The sequence below is a fragment of the Peromyscus eremicus genome, chromosome X (assembly GCF_949786415.1).
Source record: "Peromyscus eremicus chromosome X, PerEre_H2_v1, whole genome shotgun sequence".
Taxonomy (NCBI): Eukaryota; Metazoa; Chordata; class Mammalia; order Rodentia; family Cricetidae; genus Peromyscus; species Peromyscus eremicus.
Genome location: NC_081439.1, coordinates 89,097,375 through 89,108,358, shown reverse-complemented (window position 1 = coordinate 89,108,358; position 10,984 = coordinate 89,097,375). Strand labels below are relative to the sequence as shown.

At 41.0% G+C, this 10,984-nt stretch overlaps 1 protein-coding gene across 2 annotated transcripts; it reads left to right on the top strand.

Moving 5' to 3' along the window:
- The first annotated feature begins 609 nt into the window (after positions 1-609).
- Positions 610-10,489, top strand: Psmd10 (proteasome 26S subunit, non-ATPase 10). 2 transcript variants are annotated; one of them, XM_059250070.1, is made up of 5 exons: positions 610-1,392; positions 4,413-4,511; positions 6,724-6,870; positions 6,962-7,049; positions 10,288-10,400. In XM_059250070.1, exons 1-5 carry the CDS (start codon positions 1,279-1,281, stop codon positions 10,293-10,295), a joined length of 456 nt encoding a protein of 151 aa, XP_059106053.1. In that variant the 5' UTR covers positions 610-1,278; the 3' UTR covers positions 10,296-10,400. The 2 variants fall into 2 exon arrangements, with proteins under 2 accessions (XP_059106053.1, XP_059106051.1); XM_059250068.1 differs by having other exon boundaries at positions 612-1,392; positions 6,962-7,128; positions 10,288-10,489.
- Positions 10,490-10,984: the final 495 nt, after the last annotated feature.

Sequence of the window (10,984 nt, the reverse complement as noted above, 5' to 3'; positions counted from 1 at the left end):
TTGTTAACTAAAGAACATCTGGAATTGATTTTAATGATAGAAAATATTAACTTTAAACCTCAATTAAGCAAAATAGTACCTCCCTCAAATAATTCTGATCTCAGTATTTCTGTGTTAAAAATATATTCAACTATTATTATATTTAGATTTTCATCAATTAACTTTGTCATAACTTGTCTTCTAGACTTGGTTTTACCATTTGCCCACCAAAAGCCTAAAATATCTATAACCTGGCATTTTACAAGAAGTTTGCTAAACCCTGTTCTATATCACAACAGGAGAGACATAAACATGATCATTTTAAAAAATATATTTTTAACCTATTTTCTAATACCCTTTCAGATATGCTCTATAAAAGATAAGACTTGCATCTCTTCTGCTACAGCACTATTTGGAATTTCCTTTTTTAAAAAAACCCACATTGTTAGCTTAAAATCCTAGCAAGCCTCGATGTAATTGCCATTACCATGATATTAAAGTGACAACATCATACCCCGGTATCCCTAAGGTGACCACAGTTAAGTAGCGATGTCACCAGGCTACGGACTCACTGAGGTCTCTTAGGTATCAAGTGGCTCCTATGGCATCACACCCTGTCTTTAGCATCACTCTGGCACATCACCTCTGTATGGTGTCATGTGTAACCGCTGCTGTGGCAGAATCCTCCTCTGATGCCACTCTGCCGGGATGGCAGGGTAACTAGCCTGTGCTTCTTTCCACTCCTTGGACAGTGGTAGGGAGGGGGAGGGTAGCTACAGTCCGTGGTTCAAGCTCAAGAGGTAGTACTCAGCTCCAACTACTGTCCCTTCCGCCTGCCACTGAAAGTGAGGGCCCAGAGGAACAAGATCTTTAGGATCCCAGAACTCTCTTGCCCCGGTACAGTTTCCGTTTCATGTGGCCGATTTACTGGCCCTCCAACGACCACCCACCCTAGCTCTTTCACACAGTGCCTCCAGAAGCCGCTCCCATTACCTGACTCCATTCTCCAGCTGTCATCCTGGGCCAATTCCACCGGCAACTTGACTACGGCTTTCTCAGAGGATTCTGGGACTTGTAGTTCCACATTGCTAGGAGCCGGAACTGAGTAGCCGGCAAAGATGCCTCCAGGCCCGGAAATTCCTTCAAACTGCATTTCCCAGAAGCTCCGGGCTATTGGACGGGCAACACAGAAAACAGAGAGAACAGTGATTGGAGAACCTCTAGTTCTTTGATTGGTTGTCGGAGCAGGAGCCGTGAATGGGCGGAACTTGAGTTTCACGGAGATCCTGGGAAAGCGAAATGGAGGGGTGTGTGTCTAACGTAATGATCTGCAACCTGGCCTACACCGGGAAGCTGGATGAGTTGAAGGAGCACATTTTGGCCGATATATCTCTAGCTACTAGAACCGATCAGGTAAAACAGCCCGAAGGCCTGTCGCCTAGCCGCGGGCGTCAGTGAAACCCTGCATGGCTTCCCGGACTTGACTTGGTCCAAGGCCACTTCTGAGCTCCTCCCGCCCCTTCCTCCCTCTCATAGCTTTGGGTTAGCTCAAGACTTGCTCTCCAACTCTAGCCCCCAACAGACTTTTTGGAAGGGCGAGGGGGCGGCCGCTTTGCTTGCTGAATTTCTTACGTTTCTAGAACATCTCCTGCTTTTCTCAGAAATGCCCAGGCTTTGAAACACTGAGAGTTTTGTGAAGAAAGCGTTTTATGTGGATTTCTTTTTCTTTAGTTGTAATCCTATTTAATGAACCACGTGTAACTGAATGCCTATTTTGTGCCAGGAAGTTTGAGAGGAGCTGGGAATTTTAGTTAAGTAGAAAAAGTAGGCATAAATGAAATAACGACAAAACATGACTTCTTATGTATTGTAACCCCCCACCCGAAAGAACTTTACGTATTCATTTCAGGATGGAAAGGGAAGAATCTATAGGAATATTCGGAAAGGTTTTTGTATAGAAAGGGAGGTTATTTACACCGTGAAGAAAGAATGGGATTTCCACATCCAGTGGAACTCAGTGAACGGAGGTAAACAAAAGTAAATGGACAGTGGAAAGTGATTCTGTTCTGATCAACAAAATCTCATGTTTTCTACATGACTTTCTAAATCATAGATGGCCTCCTGTTTGACAGACATGGTGTTAAACACTAGTAACACAATGTTTAACACTTCCAAAATCTCCATGTTGTGTCTGTTTTAGAGGATAACTCGAAATGAAGAGACTGTTTTCTTTGGAATTTTCCTTTATTACTCAACAGGAGAATTCCCCTGTGTCCACCCAGTTTGCTTCTGTTATTATCTGGTAATATGGTTCAAATGTAATAAAATGAGTTATATTAAAACTTAATCCACTGAAAATGTAACCATTCTTCAATCAGTCAGTGGCATAAAGGAGTGTTAGTCAGGATTGTGAAGCTTAACACAACAACCATATGCAATTAATTTATGGACTTTATTTGCATCCATTTTTAAACCACCTGAAAAAAGGCTTGTAGGAGACAAGGAATTCTGAATGTGAAATTGGCTATTAGTTGTTTTAAATGAGTTAATGTTAATTTTATTGATCTTACTTCTTTTGTTCTTTAAGATTTGATCTCCCTATGTAACCCAGGTTGTCCATCTACTCAAGAGCCTCCTATACACCAAGTCCTGGAAGGTTTACATTCCATGACAGAGTTAACGTTAATTTTAAAAGTCTAATAATGGTCTTGTGGGTATTTTTTTTATGAAAGCCCTTTTTATTTTGTAGGTGCTGAAATAATTAGAGGTGAACAATCATGACATTTAGGGTCCTGTTTTCAAGAAACCTCAGCAGGGCCAAAGAGGTGGACCAGTGGTTAAGAGTACATACTCTTTTTCCAGAGGACCAGAATTCAGTTCATCTGGCCTCCCCATGCACATATGGTCATGTACACAAACCCACACACATGCACACAATTAAAAGTAAAATTACTCTTAAAAATGGAAACTCAAGTAACAACAATCTAGAAGTAAATACAACAAGATATTTTTCATTAAATCTAGATAATAGACGCATGTGGGTCTCTGTCATATTCCTTCTATTTTATGTGTATTTGAATTTTTCATAAAGTTTAACTGCTCTCTGGGGACATTGACAGGGAAGGCCACAGGTGTCCACAGAAGTGAGACTTCCAGCTGGCTCCCTCCCTGGGCACCAGCAGAAGTATCAAGTGATGGTGGTTCTACCCCTCTCCTTTTCATTCTTTGTTTGTTTGTTTGCTTGGTTGGTTGGTTAGTTGGTTTTGGTTTATTTCGAGACAGGGTTTCTCTGTGTAGCTTTGGAGCCTGTCCTGGAACTCGCTCTGTAGACCAGGCTGGCCTCGAACTCACAGAGATCCACCTTCCGCTGCCTCCTGAGTGCTGGGATTAAAGGCGTGTGCCACCACCGCCCAGCCCTCCTTTTTATTCTTAATAGAGCCTCTACCCCCAACCAGGCCACTCCCTGAGTGTCACAGTCAAGTTGCTTTACAGGCTCAGTGGTAGAGCGCTTGCTTTAACGTGCAGGAGGCCCTAGGTTTGACCCACCGGCACCCACACCCACACACACACACACACACACACACATTATACATGCATACATACAATCAACACACTGTATTACTCAAGGCTAAGAAGTATGGCAATCAACACAAATAGGGACTCTGAGAATCATGATTCCTACCTTGTTATTTAAAAAACACAATTTTATTGCACTGATTCTGTGGGGTATGTTTTTATAAAATAATCTCAACTATTTGTATGAACATTTCTAATTTCTTTCTCCATAACATTCATGTGTTCACCAGATGTAGTGGCATATGCCTGTAAACCTACCACTTAGGAGATGGAGGGAAAGGATTGAGAATTTGAAGCTAATGTTGGCTACATAGCAAGACCCTGACCAAAACAAAACAAAAATTCACATCTTCTTTGTAGAACCTCTCACTTGAAGTTTGTGTGGTAATAGAGATTTCACAGTCACAGAGCTTGGATAAATTATGTGACGCTGGATAAGTTGCTTATGTGAAGTAGTCTTAGTTTCTTTATGTGTAAAATGGGGGATAATAGGAACCATATAGAATGGTGAGGGTCAAAAGAAATGATGCATGTAAAAGTGGCACAGTGTTTCACAGAGACATGATAAACGTCGGAGTTGTACACAGCAAGTCTCCATTTCTGCCACTGTATTGAAACCAATGCTTTTATCACTCTATCCTGCCCAGAATTCCTTACATTTATTGGTGTTATTCACCCATGTTACTAATATCTGGGCCTCTCAAATGCTGGTAAGTAATATGGCTTAAGGTTACCTACCTGAGGACCTGGTGCTCTCCATTTCTTATGTTCAAACTAGAGGTTTGCCAGCATCAGCATTATTCTGCTTATTTGTCTTCAGGAATGTTGATAGCTGTGCTCCCCTGTTTCCCATATAGGACAGCAGGACTGCGTTGCACTGGGCATGCTCAGCTGGTCATACAGAAATTGTTGAATTCTTGCTGGAACTTGGAGTGCCAGTGAATGATAAAGATGACGTAAGTACTAGGCAAGTTTGATAAACCCTGGGTTATCTTTACACCCCAGCCTTGTATTTACTGAAGTCTGAATATTAAGCTCATAAACAAAATTGGAACCTTTATAAGTAGGAAGTTATAGTATGGCCTTAGTGAATAGGCAGGAGGCTAATGATTACATTATTTTAGAATGGTAAGGAAACTGTAATTCAGGGCTTATTATTATTATGAACTCAAAAAGACTGTTAGCATATTTATGTTAAAATTGTTGGTGAATGTTGCCTGACTAATAAAGGCCTAGGTGTATATGTGTTACGTAGAAACATTTATTATAATGATATTGGCTATATTAAGATAAGACTTGTGGGAGCTAGAGAGATGTTTCAGTAGCTAAGTTGCTGCTCTTGGAGAAAGGACCAAGGTTTGGTTCCAGTATGCTGCGGGCCGCAGGAATCTATCATAAGAACTCAGCTGGTTATGGCAAAGTCACTACCTGGAGGAATTCCTCCAGAGGAAACCAAATCCCAAGGAGTTTTTGGTGTTACTTGGCTTGTTGTATATCAGTTGTATTCTGTTATGAAAATCATGTGTGCCTTCATAGTTTTCCCAATTGACTTTTCCCTTAGAAGGGCTAACAGTGTGGACTGATCACTCTCTGGACACACACATTCCAGGAATTTGGAGAACAGCCTTAGGGAAGGCTTTCTCTGGAATTAGTTTATCTCCCTTAGCCACTTTCAAGGACTAACAGGAGACAATGCCCAGGTGGGCGCCCAACTTTCAATGATTAACAGTGATAGCAGCCCACAAACAAGTCTCCTGACTTAAGGTGAGTTCCACAAGGAGACACCGCCTAGAAGAGGTGGACGTTAAGTAATAGCTTTACACAATTTAGCTCGGACCCTCCTTTTATATACCGGGACTTCCAGGACACGGGGCGGAGAAGAGAAAAGAGAATGGGAGAACTAGATGGGTAAGAACTTGAAAGGAACAAACTGAGACGGGGAAGAACTAGATTGAAGGGTTAGAAGAGAGGACAAGAGGAACGAGATGGGAGATGAGAAAGAGCCAGATGGGGAAGAACAAGATGAGGAAGAGCCAGATGAGAGAGAAGGAGATGGGAGAGGAGCTGATAGGAGAAAGAACTAGATGGATGAGAACCTAGAAGGGACAGAACTAGATGAAGGAATTAAGATAGAACCTAGAGGAGGCAGTAGATAAATATAGAGAAATCAGGCAAGAAAGGAGCTAGACATGAGAGCAGAATAGAAGCTGTGTAGAGAGAGAACTGTCACAGAATAATGAAGTGTATGAATTAAGAAGTTTCGTGTACATAGATTCATTTCTTTTCATCAAAGATTAATTATCAGCTGGTTGTAGATTCTTCCCGGACCCTGGGAGGGGACTGTCAAGGGTCTCGACCCCCCTAGTCCCCGATACCAGTACCCATGTCGGGTGGCTCACAACGTCCTGTAATTCCTGCTTCAGAGGCCCTGACACCCCATTTTGGCCTACATGCATATACACACAAGTGAAAAGATAAGACTTGTAAAAACTGGGAATGGAGCCTGTTTTGTAGGCACAGGTTAATTTTCAGAGATGTTTACTAAAGTAATATTTATAACAGAAAATAAAAATTTTAAGGGAGAATGATTGAATAGAGCATGGTATACATACTTTGTGAGTTAACATGCAATCAATCATTCCAAAGAATGGCAGAAAAATTCTTAAGATGCTAAGTAGAAATTGTGGAAAACACACCTCACAGAATTTCATATACTCTGATTCTAGTTTTTATTTTTTTAAGTTATTGTATTAGAATTAGTCTTATATGTCATATCTGTGTTATAGGATTGTGGCTATTTTTAAATGATTGATTTTATTTTTATTTGTGTGTATCTGTGAGAGTATGCCATCTATGTGCAGTTGCCTTTGGAGGCCAGAAGAGGGCATCAGATCCCCAGAGGTGGGATTACAGACCTTTGTGTTCCGTCTGAACCAAAGGAAGGTCCTTTGAAAGAGCAGTACGTGCTCTTAACCACTGAACCATCTCTCCAGCTCATTTTTTCTTTTGTATAAATTTTTGTTTCCAAATTTTCCACAGTGCTTAATGGAGTGGGAGGAGAAGGTTGTTAAATTATCTATACAACTCTATAAACCTCGAACAAATGTTAATGTTCATACCTCTGTCCCTTTTCTCCTTGGCGTTTGTAAAAACCCACCTTTTATACAGGCAGGCTGGTCTCCTCTTCATATTGCTGCTTCTGCTGGCCGGGATGAGATTGTAAAAGCCCTTCTGGTAAAAGGTGCCCAAGTGAATGCTGTCAACCAAAATGGCTGCACCCCCCTCCATTATGCTGCTTCGAAAAATAGGCATGAGGTATGGTTCTGCTGTCCCCGCATTATTTCCCTTTGCGTTCTCAACATGAACAGAAACAGATTCCGCATTGTTTTCTTGTCCTCCTTTCCAGATTGCTGTCATGTTACTAGAAGGTGGGGCTAATCCAGATGCGAAGGACCATTATGAGGCCACAGCAATGCACCGGGCAGCAGCCAAGGGTAACTTGAAGACGGTTCATGTCCTTCTGTTCTACAAAGCATCCACAAACATCCAAGACACTGAGGGTAACACTCCTCTGTAAGTGACAAATAGCAGTCATTTTTATTCTGCTTACAAGTGCAATACAGGCTAAGAGCAAAAAAACAAATTGAAAGGATACCAAAGCATAATGACAAAAACTAAAATTGGCTATCATTTTGCTATCCCCCAAAAATACTAATAGCATTTTTGAATATTTCTTTCCAGTTGTTTATATGCAGATATATATATATATATGTAGCATATAATAGCAAAATTTGAGATGTAATAATTTTATGTTTTCATCTCATGGCACATTGTCAGCATTTTTCAATGTCATTAAATACATTTAAAACATTTATGATGGCTGCATACATGTGCCATGATTTAATCATTCCTGATACTTAAAGAGCTTTGAGCCTTTGACTATTTTAAGTAATGCTGCATTGACCGATTTGTTTAAGAAAATCTGTGCCCATATTGCTGATTGTGACCTTAGGATAGACTCTTAGAAGTTGATTGTTTCAACAAATACACATGCTTCAAGACAAATTGCTTCCAGAGGAGTTGTCTCATTATACCCTCCCAACAGCATCTTAACAGTACCTAGTACCTGCTCATCAGTACTGAATTACCCTCGTGTTGTACACAGTGTGACAGTTCATGGTTAGAACTGACATTTTGTTACTGATTTTGAAATTTATTAATGCCTAAAATTATGACATTTTGTGGCCTTTCTGTTCCCTTTCAGGGGAATTCATTCATTTTGACAGACTCTTTTGTAAAATCTTCTTTATTAATTCTTTGGGAGTTTCACATCATGTACCTCAATTCCATTTACCTCCTGATCCCCCTGTATCCTCCCCTCACCCCTACAGTGCCTCCCACAAAAGAAACAAAACAAAGTAAGCAAGCAAACAAACAAAAACAGTAACAAAACAACAAAACAAACCTCTTTGCTTCTTCTTCTCCCCCCCCCCCACTCTCCAACACTTCTTCATTCGTCCTGGTGGCATTGGAGGCCTCAGTGTGTCATGTAGTATATAGCCCTTTGTCATTTTGACAGACTTTTAAGTGCTCTTGACACAGTAAAAATAGGAACATTATGTCATAGCGGTTGAAAATATTTTCCCAGTCTGTCTATTTATTTGTTCCTGATTTTTCAACTATCACAAGTGACCAGTTACTGTGTAGACAAACCTATTCATTTCCATCACATGTAGAAAGCTTTTCTCTCATCCTGAGATGAATGAAGTATTCACTTCTGTGACTCTTAAATCTACCTGGGATTGATTAATGTGGATAACTTCAGGCCAACCTTTACTTTGTGTTTGTGTGTGTCAGTGTGTGTCTGTCCATCTTTGTTTGTGGTTTTTACATACCCATTTTTCTCCTTTGTTGAATAATGACCTTTTTCAAGTCAGAAATTCTGGGTCTTTTTGTAGTCTAGAAGAAGGCTGACTTTAAGACAGCTTTTGAAAGTATTGTTTTCAAGGGCTGAACATGGTAGCACATACCTTTAATCCTAGCCCTGGAGAGGCAAAGAAAGGCAGATCTCTGTGAGTTCGAGCCAGCCTGGTCAATATAGGTAGTTCAGCCAGGGCTCCATAGTAAGACCCTCTTTAGAAAACAAAAACAAACAATACTGACCAGCGGTGATGGTGCATGCCTTTAATCCCAGCACTTGGGAGGAAGAGAGACAGACAGATCTCTGAGTTCAAGGCCAGCCTTGTCTACATAGCAAGTTCCTGTGGGAGCCAAAGTTACATAGAGAGATCCTGTCATAAAAATATTGTTTTCTTTATTAAAAATAGATTCTTCTCTTATACATCGCAACCACATTTTTCTCTTCCTCTACTCTTCCTTGCTCCCCACTACCTCCCCTCTCCCCCAGATCCACTCCCCCCTCCATTTCCTCTTTATTAAGGAGCAGGCCTCCAAAAGATACCAGCCAACACAGCACAACAAAGTACAATAAGACAAGGCGAAAGCCCTCATAACGAGGCTGGGTGAGGCAGCCCAGCAGGCATAAAAACTTCCTAAGACCAGGCAAAAGATTCACACAAACACCCGCTCCCACTGTCAGGAGTCTCACTCTCACAAGCTAACAGCCAGAACATACACACAGAGGATCTGGTGCAGACCCCAGCAGGTCCCGACTTTCTGTTGGAGTCTCCGTGAGTGAGCCCTGCTCTCCTGGTGTCCTCCATCCCCTCTCACTATTACAGTCTTTCTTGCCCCTCTTCCACAGGGTTCCCCAATCTCTGAGGGGAGGGACCCCATGAAGACCAAGAAAAATAGTGTTTTCTTAATTCTTAATTTAAAAGTCTTTCTTGTAGGCCAAAGCGACTGTTTTTTTAATGAATAGTCTAGCTTATTTCTCCGTGTGTCATTAATCACATTGGCCTGGAAATAGTCTAGGAATTAGATAGTATAGGGTCCTTGGGAGAAAATAGGATTTAGAATTTCATGGATACTGTTCTTCAATACAAGTGCTGCCCCTTTGCAACTACATTAAGTATGCATATTAAGGAACTTAACCATCCTTCCCCTTAATTTCCTTCTCTGTAATTTTATAGTAGTAATTTCTTCCTCACTGGATTACTGTGAGGTTTAAATAAAATGCTGTATAAAGTGCCTAATACTTTGCCTGTCAAACTCTATATAAGTGACTGGCAGAGGTTGGTTTCTTTCCTCAGCAAGTTAACTGTTGACCTCTGTCATCAGAACAAGAACTTTAACAAACTCTGTGACAACTTTTACTGTAAACCAGTGCTAATTGTACCTTGATTCGTCAATGGAGATATACAAATCAAGTGAGATCAGATCTTTCTAAGAGTTTTTCCAAAAGTCACGCATTATTATAGAAGCAGAACGTGAATTGAAGCTTCCCTTAATTCTAACCCTGAATTATTACATTAAAGTGCTTAGAGTAAATTACCATTAATCTCCGTCAAATGAGGAAGTTGTGCCTTAGGCTAGCATTTAGAGCCAACTGTGTGTTTTAGTGGGACCAGGAGCATGATTTATGATCTGGTTTATAGAGCTATTCTAGTTAAGTTTAATTTCCAGTCTTTCCCATGCCAGTTGATTTCCCTTTCCTGATGAAATAACTTTCCAATATCACCACTGTCCAGGGATAAGCAGTTTAGACTGGAAATCCTAACGACTATATAGAACTGGTAGTGACTCATTCATCTTTGTGATCCCCAATTTCAGACACTTAGCCTGTGATGAGGAGAGAGTGGAAGAAGCAAAATTACTGGTGACCCGAGGAGCAAGTATTTACATTGAGAATAAAGAAGAAAAGACACCCCTGCAAGTGGCCAAGGGTGGCCTGGGTTTAATACTCAAGAGACTTGTAGAAAGTTAAGCAGCTCTCATTTATTCTTTGAGGGTTTTGTTGTCCTCACTGTCCTGGAAACTGCACAAGTTTCTGCACAAGGCATCTGGAATGATTGAAAGCATTTGCTCACCTTCAGAATCTTACAACATGTTGTATCGCTCCTGCTCAAGTCCCTGTTCTAAGCTTACAACCCACTGTTCAGGCAACAAAACTCTTGAGATTGTTCTACTGATGTCATTTATTGTTCTCCATTAAAGCTTGCTTAATTTGGAGTAAGTGGTCCTGTGGCTGTCATGAGTCTTGAGCATCCTCCCATCCACCTGCTGTCCTGCTGCGGCACAGAACAAGTCCAGAAACAGGCAGCCAGCTGTACTGTCAGGGGGGTTGAGGCGGGTTCTGTGCAGGTGACACAAAGCCTGACTTGTCTTTCGAGGTCACACAGAGACCTATGCCAAATTTCTCTTTCAACTATGAGGTTAATTTATTTTTGTTATGGCGGGGGTGGGGGTGGGGGGGAGTTCTATATTTTAGTGGACCAAATTTTAAGTTGAATTGTATGTTCCTAAAATA

Excerpts from the sequence above, each read along its gene's own strand:
- Psmd10 (XM_059250068.1), top strand. The coding sequence starts at position 1,279 with ATGGAGGGGTGTGTGTCTAACGTAATGATCTGCAACCTGGCCTACACC. Across the intron at positions 4,512-6,723 it reads CAGTGAATGATAAAGATGAC|GCAGGCTGGTCTCCTCTTCA; the intron begins GTAAGTACTAGG and ends CCTTTTATACAG. Across the intron at positions 6,871-6,961 it reads CTTCGAAAAATAGGCATGAG|ATTGCTGTCATGTTACTAGA; the intron begins GTATGGTTCTGC and ends CCTCCTTTCCAG.